At 41.2% G+C, this 15,996-nt stretch overlaps 1 protein-coding gene across 1 annotated transcript in view; it reads right to left on the bottom strand.

Annotated features, from left to right (window-relative positions):
- Positions 1-15,753, bottom strand: part of SH3GL2 (SH3 domain containing GRB2 like 2, endophilin A1) — a 191,772-nt gene extending 176,019 nt beyond the window's left edge. Inside the window, exon 1 of the mRNA XM_049895262.1 lies at positions 15,616-15,753. Within this exon, the coding sequence (XP_049751219.1) occupies positions 15,616-15,660 (45 nt within the window). The 5' untranslated portion in view covers positions 15,661-15,753. The remainder of the gene's footprint in view (positions 1-15,615) is intronic.
- Between the last annotated feature and the right edge of the window lie 243 nt (positions 15,754-15,996).

The raw sequence follows: 15,996 nt of genomic DNA, 5'->3' as shown, positions 1-15,996 counted from the left end.
TGTTCAGGATTCTGGTCTTTGCAAGGAGAGGCTATTGACAAGTTTCAAGTACGGAAGTTGCAAGGGCAGCCTTGGGTTTTGAAATGATCAGTCTGGATAGAATGTGAACTGACTGGAGCAGGCGGAGGGAATGCTGGGAGACAAGTCAGGAGGCGGCTGAAGAAGCATGCCTGGGAAACGAGCATGGGTTGGACTAGGATGGGGGGAGTGAGGGTGGTGAGAAGTGTGCTGTCTGAGGCATCCACACAGCATTTCGAAAACAAGCATTATAGTATGTGTCAATATTTCATGGTGATAGATTCGGTGCCAGGAAAGGTAATTTCACATTACTAGTAACCTGGATAAAACAGGTAAGACTGTATGGTATAGAAATAGATTATTTTAATCAGTGAACATGTAAAGTAATAATGGAAGGTCCCTTAGTTCCCTAGAGCTGCCACAACAAAGTACCACAAAACGGGTGGCTTTAAAGAACAGAAATTTATTTTCTCACAGTTCTGGAGACTAAAAGTTCAAATCAGAGCCTTGGCCATGTCGATTCCTTCTACAGGCCTCTCTCTTAGTTTCTGGTGACTGCTGGCAATCCTAGGAATTCTTTTGGTACTTACAAATTCATCTGCTTCTGTCATCACATGGGGTCTCCCTCTCTGTGACTTTCTGTGTCTACACTCTCCTTTATAAAAAACCACTCAGAGGGTTTAGGTTTAGGACCCATCCTACTCTGGTATGACCTAATTAAGATAACAAAGCCCAAGCCCAGAGCCTTGGAACAGGATCACATTCACAGCTACAGGGCTTAGGTTTTCAAGATAGATCTTGGGAGGACACAATTCAATCCATAGGAGAAGGTAGCCTGGAATAATGTCCACTCTTCACAAAGCAGTCCCAGTTCTGAGTAATATTAGTTATCAAATGGATGTTAATTATCAACCATGAAAATATAGCTCCTTTGTATTAAATTTACAACAAAATTAAAACCACAAAGCATGGTGGCCCAAGCCCCATGTGCTGCCATATTTAACTGACAGCACCGTGGCTTATTACTTTTAAGAAAATGTTATACAGTAAGCATTTTTTAATTTGTATTTATAATACATATCACATACACTGTATAACATTTTCTTAAGAGCGACATATTGTAAAAGCTTCTTTCCCACAATGTTATTTTTAAAAAATCTTCCAATGCTTACTTCTTAGTTCTGAAAAAGCTACAATCCCATAAATTCTTTCTAACGTCAGAACGGAGTATTTTCTGTGTTCGCAAATGGCTTTTTTAGACAGTGTAGGCAATTACAGCCCTGGCCACCTGTAGCACCGTGGGAACAGCCCACCCTACATCCTCATCATGCTCTTGCCTTGCTTCTCTCCCTGCCAGTCTCACATAGCTGCCATGAGCATGCCCGGCACTGCTGGTAGTGGTTTAGGCCCGCAGAGCCTGCTGATGGCAAAGAAGAATGCAAAAGAGAGTTTGAGTCAGACTCTCTTTTGCAGAAAACTGTGGCAAGTTACTCAGCCTCTGTTTTCCCACATGTGAAAAGGTTTAATATCAATCTGCCCTCTCCCTAGCCAGTTGTGCCATCGTGGTAACTAGGCACATAGACCCAGACATGTTATTTTAAAGTTTATGGTGTTCACACAGCATTCAGCAACAAAGAGAAAAGTTAATGGTAGTTTCCAGTTTGGGATGAATATTAGAGAAGCAAATATCTGAGTAGTTATGCATTAAAGAGTTAAATCATGATTATCTAAATATCTGACATATTGAATAAAGGACTTTTATTTGGCAGGGAGGATTAATCAAATAATCTTTATACTTATTTCAAAATACAGGTATATCCCCACTTAATGAAATTCATATAAAGCCAAGCTTTAAGAACTTTTGAAGAACCATTACTCGTTTGATGTGTGGGTAATGTATAATAATCTTTAAAAAGCAAAGAAAGAGGGAAAACGAAAGAGGAAACAAAGAAAGGAGGAAGGGGGGGAGGCAGACAACCAAAACAGCTTACTAATCTATTAAGATTGAAAAATTGTACATACCATACCCTGCTTCAAGAATTCCAAACATAATATGATGCTTATGCTTTGGAAAGTCCTACAGTTCAGAAACTTGCTTAACTTTGCTTAATCTAATATTTTTCAAACTCGTTTGGCCTCCATATCTATTTTTCCCCCATGTTCTATCAATTAATAGAATACTCTTTGGACAGCTATCCCTAAAACTATTTTTTTTTTTTAATAGTAATATCCGTGTCCCATCTCAGACTTAATTCAGACATCTGAGTGGTGGGAACCAGGTCTGACATACCAGAGATGCTTGGATGAGGTCAGAGCCACGAGTAACTAACCATGAGACAAAAGTAAAGCATCTCTAAAACTATAGCTTCAGAAAAGGTGCAGTGATTGAATGTACAGGGATAGAATCGTATGCTATTTTCCAGTCCACGTGTGCTCTATAAATCAAGACAGACCTTACGATTACAACAGTTCACCTGGGAGACTATAGTCTTAACTAAGAATCTATCTTGCACAGGGGGCACAGTCATGAAAACTTCCTAGCCATAACCAAATACATTGAGGAACAGAGTCACTGGGCTTGAGGGCTTAGGCTCACAGTCTTGGGGGACATCTAGGTCAATCAGCATAATGTCTATAAAGAGTGTTCTACATCCTACTTTGGTAAGAAGCAATGGAAGTCTTAAAAGCTGGCGAGCACCCTTCTAAGATAAAGCTATTAGTCTCTTCCTCTCCGGAGTAATGAAGACTCAAGAAAACACTTAGTTCAAAGGACTAATGACCACATGAACCACAGCCTCCACCAGCCTGAGCCCAGAAGAAATAGATGGTACCTGGCTACCATCACCAATCACCCACGGGCATCACAACAGAGAGTTCTGGACAGAGTGGGAGAAAAATGTCAAACAAAATTCAAATTCATAAAAAAGACCAGATTTACCAGTCTGATAGAGACTGGTGGAATCCCTGAGACTATGGCCCTTAGACACCCTTCAAACGTGGAACTGAACCCACTCTCGGAGATCACCTTTCAGCCAAACAATAGAGAGCCTATAAAGTGAACAATAACAATCATGAGGAAAGTGCTCCTCAGAACTATCAACTATAGGAGACCAAAAGGGCAACATCTGCTCAAAAAAAAAAGTTCAGAAGGCAGGAAGGGGCAGGAACAATGGGTGAATGGCAACGGGGAACTCAGGGAGGAAGTGGGTAGAGTGCTGTCACATTGAGAGGACTGCAACTAATGTCACAAAACAAAATGTATATAAGTTGTTGAATGAAAAATTAATTTGCTCTGTAAACTTTCACCCAAACCATAATTAAATGTTTTTAAAAAAAAAAAAACCCAAAAAAGAATCTTTTATGAGTTTTTGAATCAAAATAAGTCTTAGTTTACCAAAATGTATTTTAATAACCTGCTAAAGAAAATGCACAAATCAAACAAAGTAACTCACATCTCCCCTTCCACCAGTCATGTCCAATTATGAGAGAACTAGCCTGCAGAGCCCTCCCACTCTAAGGGAGCCAGCAGTTCCCGTCTAGTTGACTCCAGCTCATGGCGACCCCATGTGTGGTGAAGTAGAGCTGTGCTCCACAGTGTTTTCAACGGCTGGTTCCTCAGAAGTACATCCCCAGGACTTTCTTCCTGGACACCTCTGGAGGGACTAGAACCTCCAACCTTTTGATTAGCAGCTGAGTGTGTTAACTGTTTGCACCACCCAGGGAAAAACATATAATACAGAAATGCATAGATAGCAAAGTTCCATTATTTACATTAATTTAAAACAATCAATCTTAAATAGTGATATTTTCAAATGCTGGAATACAAAAACATCTTAAAAGGACTAGAACTTGAAGTTCTTGCAGAAAATAAAAGCACTGACTAAATATATGCTTCCATCCAATTACTATGCAGGAAACCGAATTTCTTAACTCAGAGAGTCTGTAACCGTTTCTCAACCTACAAGTTAATATCTACTCCAGAAATCTGAAGATTCTGCAGTGTTTGGAAATGCAAGTTTTGCTCCAGAAATGACTTCACAGCCTATTTGTCTCAGAGCTTGAAGTACTTTTCACTGAAGCCATTAAAGGCTGCCAGGGCCCTGAGAAAGCCAAACCAGCCATAAAGGCACATTTGTGTCCAACAAGGAGCTACCCTGAGTGCTCCAGTTTATCTTGCCAGACGTGTCCTCTCAGGGTGGAAGCTCAAAGTGGCCTGCTCCTCTCGTAACTGAGCCTGTCTCTCACAGTAACGGTTTTCCATTTTGTTCTATTTTGTATTAAAAAAATAGGGTGGAAAAAGAGGTATTTTTTCCATCACAGCTTCCTAACCTTACATTCTCTGTCCTCAAAGTAGAGGCCCACTAGGGAACATTAGGCCCTGGATGGTGCAAACGGTTAACATGCTTAACTGCTAACTGAAAGGTTGGAGGTTCGAGTCCACCCAGAGATATCTTGGAAGAAAAGCCTGGCAATCTACTTCCAGAAAAAATCAGCCACTAAAAACCCTATGGAGTACAGTTCTACTCTGACACACATGAGGTTGCCATGAATCAGAATCAACTAGACAGCAACTGGTTTGTTTAGAGGCTGAAAGGAGAGGCTGAACAGCTCAAACCGAATCACCACAACTATCTTGCAGAAACATACTTCTACTCCACACATATCCTAGCTGCTCTCCTTCCCTTTCTGTTTTTGACACAGAATCAAAACCATGACACTGTCTTTCCTAAGTATAAGACCAAGGATCTGGAAAAATGTTCGTTTAAGAGAAATGCCAGCAAAATTCAATAGGAGCATTCTTATTTATGATGCTTTTACACTTCTCCATGGGGAAACATGAAAAGCAGCGAGGCATTTGGAAGAAACCCTGACGGCACAATTTCATCTAGGGCTCTATGGAAGGCGAGGCAGCTGCTTCAATAGTCTTAAGCTAAATGCCTAATGGTGCAAACCTGAATCTATTTTTAGTTCTAGAACTTGGCTAGAAACAGGGTTTGCTCCAATCCTAGTAATGACTCCTAAAACGCTTATAAATCTTGTTTTCAACTTTACCTGGGAAAGAGAAGATGGAAGAGTGAAATAAAGATCATAGAGTGGAAAGAAAATGTCATGATGGTGTTGTGTGCTGTTGAGTAGATTCTGACTCATAGCGGCCCTGTAGGACAGAGTAGAATTGCCCACAGGGTTTCCTAGGTCGTAATGTTTACGGAACAGATAGCCAGGTATTTTCTCCTGTGGAGCAGCTGGGGGGTTCAAACCACTGACCTTAAAGTTAGCAGCCAAGTGCTTAATCATTGCACCAACAGGACTTAATGAAAGACAAGAAAGAAAACTTAGAAACACAAACTGCTCACTCATAGGTCCACTACCAAGAAATAATCACTGTTTAAATGTTAAGTTTTTTTCAATCATGAAATCATGTTATGTACAGAAGAGACAATATAGCACAGTGCCTGGTGTATAAGTGCTCAATGCATTTTAGCTCCTGTTATGGCTATATTTTTACAATATTAAACTTATTGCATATATCTTTTATGACTTGTTCTTTTGAAGTCAGCAATAACCATTAATATCCCTGCACCAATAAATATTGCCCTATGGATAAAATAGCTATGTCTACTCTATAAAACAGACACACTGGGATTTATTTTCCCATCTCCTATAGCTTGACATTTAGGTTGTTTCTAACTTTTCACTATAATAACCAACACTTAAGTAAACAACCTTGTACATAAGTTTTGCATGTTCATCCATTTATTTCCTGTGAATAGATTCCTGCAAATGGGATTACTGGGAAAGAAAACCGCTCATCTCAACAAGTGTTACAACAGTTTACACGCCCGCCATCAAATGAGACGCCAATTTTTTACACCCTTGCTAACTCACAATGGTATCATCCTTTTAATCTCTGCTGATCTAAACAGTGAAAAAATGTCACATATCGCTGTTTTGATTTCCATGTTTTTTATATTTGTATGCTGGCCACTTGTAGCTGTTTTTTCATATATTGCCTTTTCATATTATTTTTTTAATTTTTCTACCAACATGTTCATCGCTTTCTGATTACAAAGAGCTTTTAGATATTTTTTTCAGTTTGACACTTAAGGTTAAAATAGGACTCATGATTGAGAATTACTAACAGTTACTACCTCTGGGACCAGCAGGTCTGGATTCAAATCCTGCCTTTGCCACTGAAGCTATATAACCTTGGTCAATTTACTTAACCTCCCTGGGCTTCAGCTTCTTCATCTCTAAAATGGGGATAATGCTACAACCTCAAAAGGTTGTTGTGGATAGCAAATGAATTAAAACAGTGCCTAGCCATGCTTGCCATTTTTACCATTCATGAAGTTTATTTAAAATTTAAAAAACTAAAATTTTATGCAGGCGTGATTTAACTTCTAAATTAGGTTTTAAAAATACGTGAAATAATTTTTAAGCAGAAATGAACAGATTAAAAACACATTCATAGAATAACCCCTTTTAAATATATATAAATATGGATAAACAGAAAAAAATGGAAAGAATATATTCATTCAACAAATATTGAGTGCCCACTATGGGCCAGGCATGAGGGCACAGTGAAGGACAGAACGGACATGGTCGCTTTCCTTATGGCCGCCCTGGGGTATACCAACAAGGAAACAGACATTTGCAAAGCAGTGGGCCAAGCACTACACTAAGTACAATGGGCAATATCTATCTAACATGGAAAGATATTTCACCCACACCAAATGAGGGAAGAGTAAATCTCCCTGAGAAAATATCAAGCTGAAACCTTAGAGTGATTAGTGAAGTACAAGATGGGAGAGAGGGAAGAGGCATTTCCTCCTTGTGAAGGAAAGGCTAAGAGCATGGTGCAAAGGCTCAGAGCAGGAAAGTTTGCATGGTATAATGGAAAGATGTAAAAGATAATCGGTATAGTTATTGCGTGGAGGACTGACAATGTAAAGAGCTGTGAGAGATGAGATTGATAAACAGGGGCCAGAATCACACTCCAAACTCCTTAATAGGACTTCTGAGGACTTTCTGCTAGGATCCACGAGGGGCCACAGAAAAGTTTCAACAGAGGTGCAACATTAGATTTGCCCTTTACAAAGATCACTATAACTACACTTAGATAATGAATCAGAGAGGAACAAGGCCAAATGTATAAAACGTCAGAACCTAAAGTCATGCCCAAGATCACATTACCTCAGCTGTGGAAATGAGGTCTGAGGGTGGAAGCAATCGAGTGACTTGTGTGGGATCTCACAGTTTCTCATAATTAGAAAACAGGGAGGAGATCTGAAGTCTCTGAGTTTCTAATCCTGAGCTCCTACTGACCACGTTCCACACAGCCTAGTAGTGGGTGGTCTTTCAGCATTTTCTAAACGATTCCAAGGACTTCTCTTGAAGTCCGCCTCTGCCTCCCTTCTGAACATTAGGGACAGAACAGATGACTCAGAGCTGCTTTAAATAAATGACCTTCCCCTGTATGATGCATAATCAAATCCCCTAGCTCTGATGGGAAGAAGGTTCTTGGTGACCAGAAAATGGTCATCCATTTATATAGTCAAATTACGGAGGAGGAAGGAGAGCATATTTTAAATAATACAGCTGGTATACACACTCATTCTCAATTACACCAAATCTCTCAGTGAGGATCTCATTCACTTTACTCTTCTTTCAATCTTTCTGACTTTGCAATGGACAAAGTCTCAGTGTATTGTTGAGACGTCTACCACCTGTCCAACATTTGTTAATTTCCTGTTTTAACAAAGGTAGAATAAGCTTCGAGCTCACAGATTTACTCAAGCAAGAGAATCTAGGATCTAACTCTTGATTTTATATGAGGATTTCCTGTATCTCTATTTACGGTGTTTTTTCCATTTCTGAAAGTGATAAAATGATTCATTTTTTAAATTAAAGTTAAGATAGTCGATTTAAAGATAAATATCAATGCTGCACAAGCCACAAAGGTGAAACTGAATGGCAAATTTGGGGACCAGTCAAATTACTTCACTACAACCTTACAGAAAGAAGAGCCTACAGAAGTTGACTAAGTTCACCTGAATCACTCATGACAGCAACCAACGTACACAGTGTTACTGGACACCAATTTAGACGCTACAAAGGGCAGGTCGGTAGATATCACATGATATCAGCATAACCCACTGACTCATGAAAGTAGAACTGATAACATTCCTCAAAATTTAGACAAATGCATTGACACAGAGCATCCATCTATGATAAGCCTTCTGCCTTAGACATATTCTTTATACAAAGTGGTTTATGGTGAAAATGGATCAAAAGACTTTAAACTTATATATCTTAAAATACAGAAAGTAGCTGAAAGAGATTCTTAAAAATGAATTAAATCCATCTTCGTGATCACAAAATACTTGAACAATTTAAGTTTTATAAAAACTGAGAAACAGAAGTTAGAACTAGGGAGTTTGGAGAAGTGATGGGTGATGGGTACTGTCAGTACTCTTGGGCAAATATGGGTCTGGCTTAATAGGAATATAATGACCCAAAAGTGGAAAATCCAAAGATTTTGGATTTGTGAACTTCAAAAGACCCGAAGATGCACAGGGAGTGGTAGGCGAGATGAATAGCAAAGAGTTTAATAAAAAACAGCATTAAGTTATTTAAACTTAGTTTAAAAAGTGGTACAGGAGACAGAACTCAAGTGCAAGGCTGAGAATAAGGAACAAGAAAGGATTTCTGGATAAGAGGATATTAACTTTCATGAGTTAAATCCTGATAACGGTATTATGACGAGTATCATGAATGTTGATGAACATCCGTGATGATGATTACCACCAGAAAGCATTTCTTTCATTCACTGTATGAAGATGATGGAGAACGGTCATAGCAAAGGTTTGGGCTCGTAGATCCCTCTCACCCAGAAGTAGCCACTTAAGCAGTTTAATAATGAATGTTATAAATATGGCCATCAAGTCAATGTCTACAGTATTAACTCAACATAAAGAGGCACATCAGGGTCACCTCATGATCATTATACACAGAAAATGACAAAGGTGAAGTTGTACCGACCCTGTAATAGGTACAGGACACCTCACTCTGGAGCTACTTCATTGTGCAGACTGTGCCTGACTATTCTTTCTCCAGCCAAGATGCCTCCATTCTAAAGTCCTGACACCAAGTCCTCACTGGACATCTCAGGGTGCTATATCTCATCATTTCAAAATATGTCTGGCACTGTCCACCAGCTGCACCTAGACAACCATCCAGGGTTATGGTTCCTCAATGGCAAACAGCATGGGGCCAACACGCCACAGGCAATGGCCATGCGCTACGGGGCCCAGGCTGCAGACACTTCTGCTCCTCACCCTCAGCACAGTAAAATTGTGCTGCACACATCCTCAACGACAATTTAATGAACAACTCCAGATTACCACACAGCAGTCTGATGTCCTCATGCTAGATAATAACATTTCATCGTGTCTATGTTGGCACCAGTCTTCCACAAGTGCAAAAACAAATGTAGGATGAACAATCAAGTACCCAACTGTCATCAGTAAAAGTCCCTGGCACACTGCTAGAAACCTCTTCACATGCTCTTCAGCATCTCCAGCCAAGGTTAATGAAGCTATCACTGTACTACCAGCCTATCAAGCTAAGAAAGTAGTGGACAGTACTCCTGGTGATTTGGTACCATTTGAAAGATAGTGTGCAAGACAGCTTGATACCAAACCAAACCCAGTGCCGTCAAGTCGATTCCTACTCACAGTGACCCTATAGGACAGAGTAGAACTGCCCCACAGAGTTCCCAAGGAGTGCCTGGCGGATCTGAACTGCCGACCCTTTGGTTAGCAGCCATAGCACTTAACCACTATGCCACCAGGGTTTCTGAAAGCTTGATAGGGTCTCATAATCATGATATTTTAATGGTCATTGCTATAGCCCTCCTAGTCTTCATTATCTATTAACAACCAAAAAACCCCATTGCAATCAAGTCAATTCCAACTCATAGTGACCCTATAGGACAGAGTAAAATTGCCCCATAGAGTTTCCAAGGCACGCCTGGTGGATTCAAACTGCCGATCTTTTGGTTAGTAGCTGTAGCACTTAACCACTATGTCACCAGGATTTCCAACATTATAGACCATGTAAATCACTTTTCATCATTAGGGTTATTAATGTGATTAGGGAAACAGAAAAAAAGCTAAACAAAAAAAAATGAGAAGAATACAAAGGGTTAAAAGGAAAAAAATGGAAAGGAAATAGAAAAAAATGGAGGCCACTGAAATCTATTGACTTTTCACTCAACTAGTGTCTTGCCCCTCTGGCTATAACTTCTGAAGGATGCTCATCCCTAGAAAAGCACCACTAGACATCTTCTAAACCTAGAACTGTTCTGAGACTCTACCATGTTGCTCAGTTCTAATCATTCACTTACCAGTGGGTCTTACCCTTCTCTCTCTACTTCCTCCTCTACCCGCTCTAAAGAAAGTCTAGGGTTGCGTGATGCCTGGAAATCCACATGTAACCGAAGAGGTGAAGGAGAATGGGATCTGCTCTCCAAACTTAAGGGAAGAACACCTAAGACCCCCACATTTGCTCCCCCCTACAGTGACATTTATCCTCAAAACAGCCACCATGTCCCCCAACCAAGTCTGAGCACTTTCAAGGGTACTCTAATTAAGGGTACATTTTAATGTTCTAAGCACACTAAAACCAAAATTCATATAAACTCAATTTAAAACAACAATAATCACAATGGGGGAGAAAGGTTTACAAAAATATAACTGTGTCAACAACAATAACTTTGATCAAGAAAAAGCCCAGTCTAAAGAGAAACTGTTCACTTGCTACTTCCTTTCGCGCATCCCCCAGGTCCATCTGCCGTGTGTATTAACGGGTTAGAGCACATTAGTAACTTTTTTTTCTTTTACATGGTTCAAGTTATCCTTATCGTACAAGCACAGCAGGCTCACAAGCATCATCTCATTCACTCTCGACACCTCCGGAATGTTTTTTTTATATTTGATTGCTCCTAAAACTGTTTCAGAGAAGCCTGCATTTTTCATCAAGACTTTCTAAAGCCCAGTAACAAAGTGGTTTGAGAGAGTTATTGAACTACTCCACTCTCTCCTGCTGAAATGATCGATTTTTGGCCACGCTTTTTGACTTTAAGAGGGGGAAGGACAGGAGTAAGGAATTGCTTTAAGAATCTGATAATAATCTCTTTGTTGCTGTTGTTAGGTGCCATCGAGTCAGTTCTGACTCATATGGATCTATGCACAACAGAACAAAAACACTGTCCAGTCCTGCACCATCCTCACCATCACTGCTATGTTTAAGCCCATTGTTGCGGCCACTGTGTCAATCCACCTCACTGAGGGTCTTTCTCCTTTCTGCTGACCCTCTGTCTTACCAAGCATGATGTCCTCCTCCAGGGACCGATCCCTCCTGATAACACGTCCTAAAAACGTGAGATGAAGTCTCACCATTCTTGCTTCCAAGGAGCACTCTGGCTGTACTTCTTGCAAGACTGACTTGTTTGTTATTCTGGCAATCTATGGTATATGTAATATTCTTTGCCAACACCATAATTCAAAGGCATCAACTCTTCTTTGGTCTTCCTTATTCATTGTCCAGCTTTCATATGCATATGAGGTGACTGAAAATACTATGGCTTCGGTCAGGTGCACCTTAGTCCTCAAAGTGACATCTTTGCTTCTGAACACTTTAAAAAGGTCTTTTGTAGCAGATGTGCCCAATGCAATATGTTGTTTGAATTCCTGACTGCTGCTTCCATGGACGCTGATTGTAGATCCAAGTAAAATGAAATCCTTGACAATTTCAATATTTTCTCCTCTTATCATTATGTTGACCCCTCTTAGTCCAAAAAACTGGCATATAATGTTAGAAAATACAAAGATCCGCTGCAGTCTATTACGGATTGCAGGCCATGAATCTACGGGGTATAGGAGCCCTGGGTCAACCACTGAACCACACTTGAGGTTTTGAAGGCAGCAAAGATTCTACCACTTAGAGTAGACGATTTAGGAATGTCAGCCCTCACTCAGATAAAATCCTTAATTATAAATTTAATCACATACCTTAATAAATTTTAAGTCTCACCCAATTAACGCCTGCATCAACCTATTTATGTAACTTTCTCCAGAGCAAAACATCTATATAAAACACAGCATTTTTAAATGTGATGGAAGCACAAATTAGTTAAAACAAGAAAGGAACAAAATACCAAGGTAATTTAACTTTCCTAGTTGGAAAATGTGAGTGTGGCAATAATCACACACCCAACTGTATCATAATACACAGCCTCTCCAAACAAGAGTTCCGTCATTAAAAAAAAAAAAAAAATCAGAAGATACAGTCTATAATAGGTATACATCCTAAAAGGTCCATTAAAAAGAAGAAAGCATACCTCATTCGACACAGTAATGTTATATATTATTTAGAAACTGAACTGCCCTCTTAAATAACGATTCGAGAGCCACGTTTAGAAGAATACTACGGCGAATCCTTTTATGCAAATAATAACCTAATAAATTTTACTCTATAAAAGACTTACGCGTCTTAGTTTAAAGCAAGATAGCCCCACATCAAATATATGATAATTAAGTTTTAAAAAAAAAAAAGTACAAATTGCATAAGAGCAGGACATTAATTGGAACCAGACAGCTATTTTTATCTATACTTCTGGCTTAACCCAAGTGAAAAAATCAACAGTACTTTTGCTAAAATGAAATCTCAGTATGAATAAAACTCACTAAAAGTAGAGTAATATATGCTCATCTGCCCTATTTTACAGTAAAAAGATTATCTCATTCATTCTAACTGTATGGTAAATTATTTCCTTATGAGTAATTTAATAATAAAGTATGTTAAAATGAGAAGATGATCGATTTTTGCTATTTTTATTATATTCTCAAGTCTAAAGGATTTTCTCCTCTCGACTCAATGGCACTGGGGGTTTTTTCGTAATAAAGTTGCAAAAGCATCTTTTCACCTCTAAAGAGTAGAGATACGGAAAATTATTGTCGGTAACAAGGTAGAAACAACCAGTTTTAATGAAAAAGAACAGGTGTGATGTGCCAATCAGAAATCTCAAGTCAGTGGTTCAAACACTGAAGACAGGCTGCTCTACTAATACAAGTATCTCCCCTAAATAAACAAAAAACTCAATTCAGTGGAAACTGGAGAGATGGCTGCCTAAAGAGGACATATACATATAGGCTAGAATCTAGCACGTCCACTGTTTTGTAAAATAAAACAAAGACAGTTCTCACGAAGAAACAGTGCCAGGTCTAACGCTTCATTCGTAAATAAGATCAGGCTCATGAAGCTGTATGGGAAAACGGCTCCAAAAGTAGGGCATGACCATTTCCCCTATTATCTTTGTCGCATGCAAACAGTAGCACTGACTTTACATATCAAAATATACATATGTACACAGGAAGAGTAATCTTTGTCTGGGGCTTTCTATGGTTGGGCTACACCAACTTAAGGATATAAGTCAACGTGTTGCTTCACCTTTAAAATGTAAGGTTTTCCAATAAAAAGAAGAAAATAATGCAGTAAGCCTGCATATTGAGTCAGTGCGATAAATAGTAATCTGATTTTAGCACAAATAGACCTCCTCCAACCGTCTAAGAAGTTCTTCTGTATCGCAACTCAATTTTTTATTCTGAATCTTATAGCTACATATAGCCGCAGGACTTGGCAGAAATGAAATCGATTATTGTTAGGTTCGCAAAGCTAAACATTCGAGTTTCTGTTATTTCCTCGTGTCTCGTTATTACTAGTATATAAGGTAGTATTTATACTAGGAAAATTATTAAGATTAATAGCTATCACTTACTGAACACTTTTTATCGTGTATTACAAACTCCTTTATTCCCGCATCAACCTGAGAAAATCGGTATCATTTTCACTTTAGCAAAGACAGATTTGGAAGTCAGATAACTCACTCAAAGTCAAAGACAGTAAAGGTGGGTTCAAATCCTGGCCTTTTCCACTCTGCAGCCAAGACTCTTAGTTGCCTTTTAGGGCACCAAGCTTTACAGAGGAAATCTCCAAAATTGAAGCAAAAAAAAAGGACATGGTATTGGTAAATGTCAAGCTGAGGTCTGCTTTAGGGAAGTGACAAGTGCCTGGGCCAAGACAGGTTAGTTACTTCAGAGATGCTCTGCTCTGCCTGGGGATGTATGGGCAACATATGCTGGATCCGTAAACCTGGAAGAACCTGAAGTACAAAGGTGCAAGGGGCCCCCCAACTACAACAATGCACTTATATTTACAAGCCTTTCAGGCAGAGGTCACAGGAAGCTTCAATCTGAAAAGCAAAAATAATTACATGAATGGGCATTTTTACCAAAACAGTTCTAGTTTTCCCCAGTTCCCAAACTGACCAATATAACTGATTCTATAAAGTCAAGTCTACAGTGATCAGAGATGGCGCACGTGCACACACACACACTCGTGTGCAGTGAATTTCATGCATCTGTCATCCTAATTTAACTAAGATTCTGCAAAATTCATTCCTTCTGGATGTGGTTTGTAATAGGTTTGCTATTGTGGTAGCCTGGGAAAAACCTCATTACATTTGAAAACTTATGAGAAAAGCTCAATATTAATTAAGGCTAATCTATAAAAAGAATATTTAAGGCTAAACTATTCAAAGGTAAATCCACAAAGCTCTTAACTAAAGATCCGTTAGATTAGAACCTGTTTCAGAGTTATTTTTAAGAAGAAAAAAAAGCATACACATTATATAAGAAATAGGTCACACCGAAAGCATTCACTTATTGTTCTTCAATTTAGCCCAATGAGGTTTAAATTATTAGAACAAGGATTAAATAAGTTTTATTATAATCACAGACTAGTAACCCCATAAAGTTGGTATATCCAAGGTATAAAAGGCACGCTAAATACTTCGAAACACATGATAATTTTCAGTTTTCAACAATTTGACTCTATCAAGACACCAAAACCCACAGGAAATTGTCAAAGGCACGCAGATAGCTTGCTGGTCAATCCCTGGGGTCGAAGGAGTTAGACGACTGAGTTCTCCAGCGAAAAGTTCAGGCAGGCGCTTCCCTGAAGGACCCCCCTGTCATTCCCTCCCATTCCTCTGAGCCGGAGGACGCTGTGGAAGGAGGGAAGGAGGGAACCACCGAGGAGGAGCGCAGATGGCAGGCATCTCCGCAGCCACCCCCCGTGCGGGCCACCGCTCCTGCCACCACATCCCGGGACGGCTGGGCACTCCGACGCCTCAAGGTCACCAGAGAGGAGGCGACTTTACATAATCTCCCACCGCGCCGCCCAGCACTTGCGCGGTGCAGCCGCGGTCCCCTCCCTGCCAGCCTGCCCGCGCGTGGCAGTGCGCTGGCGGCGCGCGGGGTGACGAGGCGGGATGCCGGGGACCCAACGGGTGCCTGCGGAGTCGCCCCGAGCAGGGGGCGGAAAAGCGCGCTACCTGCCCAGGGATGCCCGGGGCCGCCGCTGCGGTGGCCGGGGCAGGCGATGCGGGGTGCAGCCGGGGCGCGCTGGGCGCCGGGCCGGGGACCGTAAAATCTCCCCGAAACCGCCCCGCTACACACCTGTCACGCGCCTCACCTGAGTGGCTTTGTGGAACTGCTTCTTGAGCCCGGCCACCGACATGGTGCAGGAGGGCGCGCAGACGCGGGCCGCGGCGGCTGCGGACAGGAGGCGGCGGCGGCGGCGCGGGCAGGAGGGCCGAGCCGGGCGGCGCGTTCGCCGGGCCGCCGCTCGTCGTGCCGCGGCCGGGGCTGTGGGCACGGGGGCGCAGAGCCGGCGCGGGACCCGGGCTCGTGCGGAGAGATACCCTGACGTCAGGGCGGGTGATGCCGCCTCTTAAAGGGGACGCGGGAAGCCCCGCCCCGGCGCGGGCCGGCCGGCAGGTGCCGTGCGCTCAGCACCTGGGCGCCGGCCCCACCGCGGGCTCGGACGCTGGCGCGGCGACTGGCTCCCGGATCG

Source organism: Elephas maximus, chromosome 9, assembly GCF_024166365.1.
Source record: "Elephas maximus indicus isolate mEleMax1 chromosome 9, mEleMax1 primary haplotype, whole genome shotgun sequence".
Classification (NCBI taxonomy): Eukaryota; Metazoa; Chordata; class Mammalia; order Proboscidea; family Elephantidae; genus Elephas; species Elephas maximus.
The sequence above is the reverse complement of the archived record's forward strand: the minus strand, read 5'-3'. Positions and strand labels throughout refer to the sequence as shown.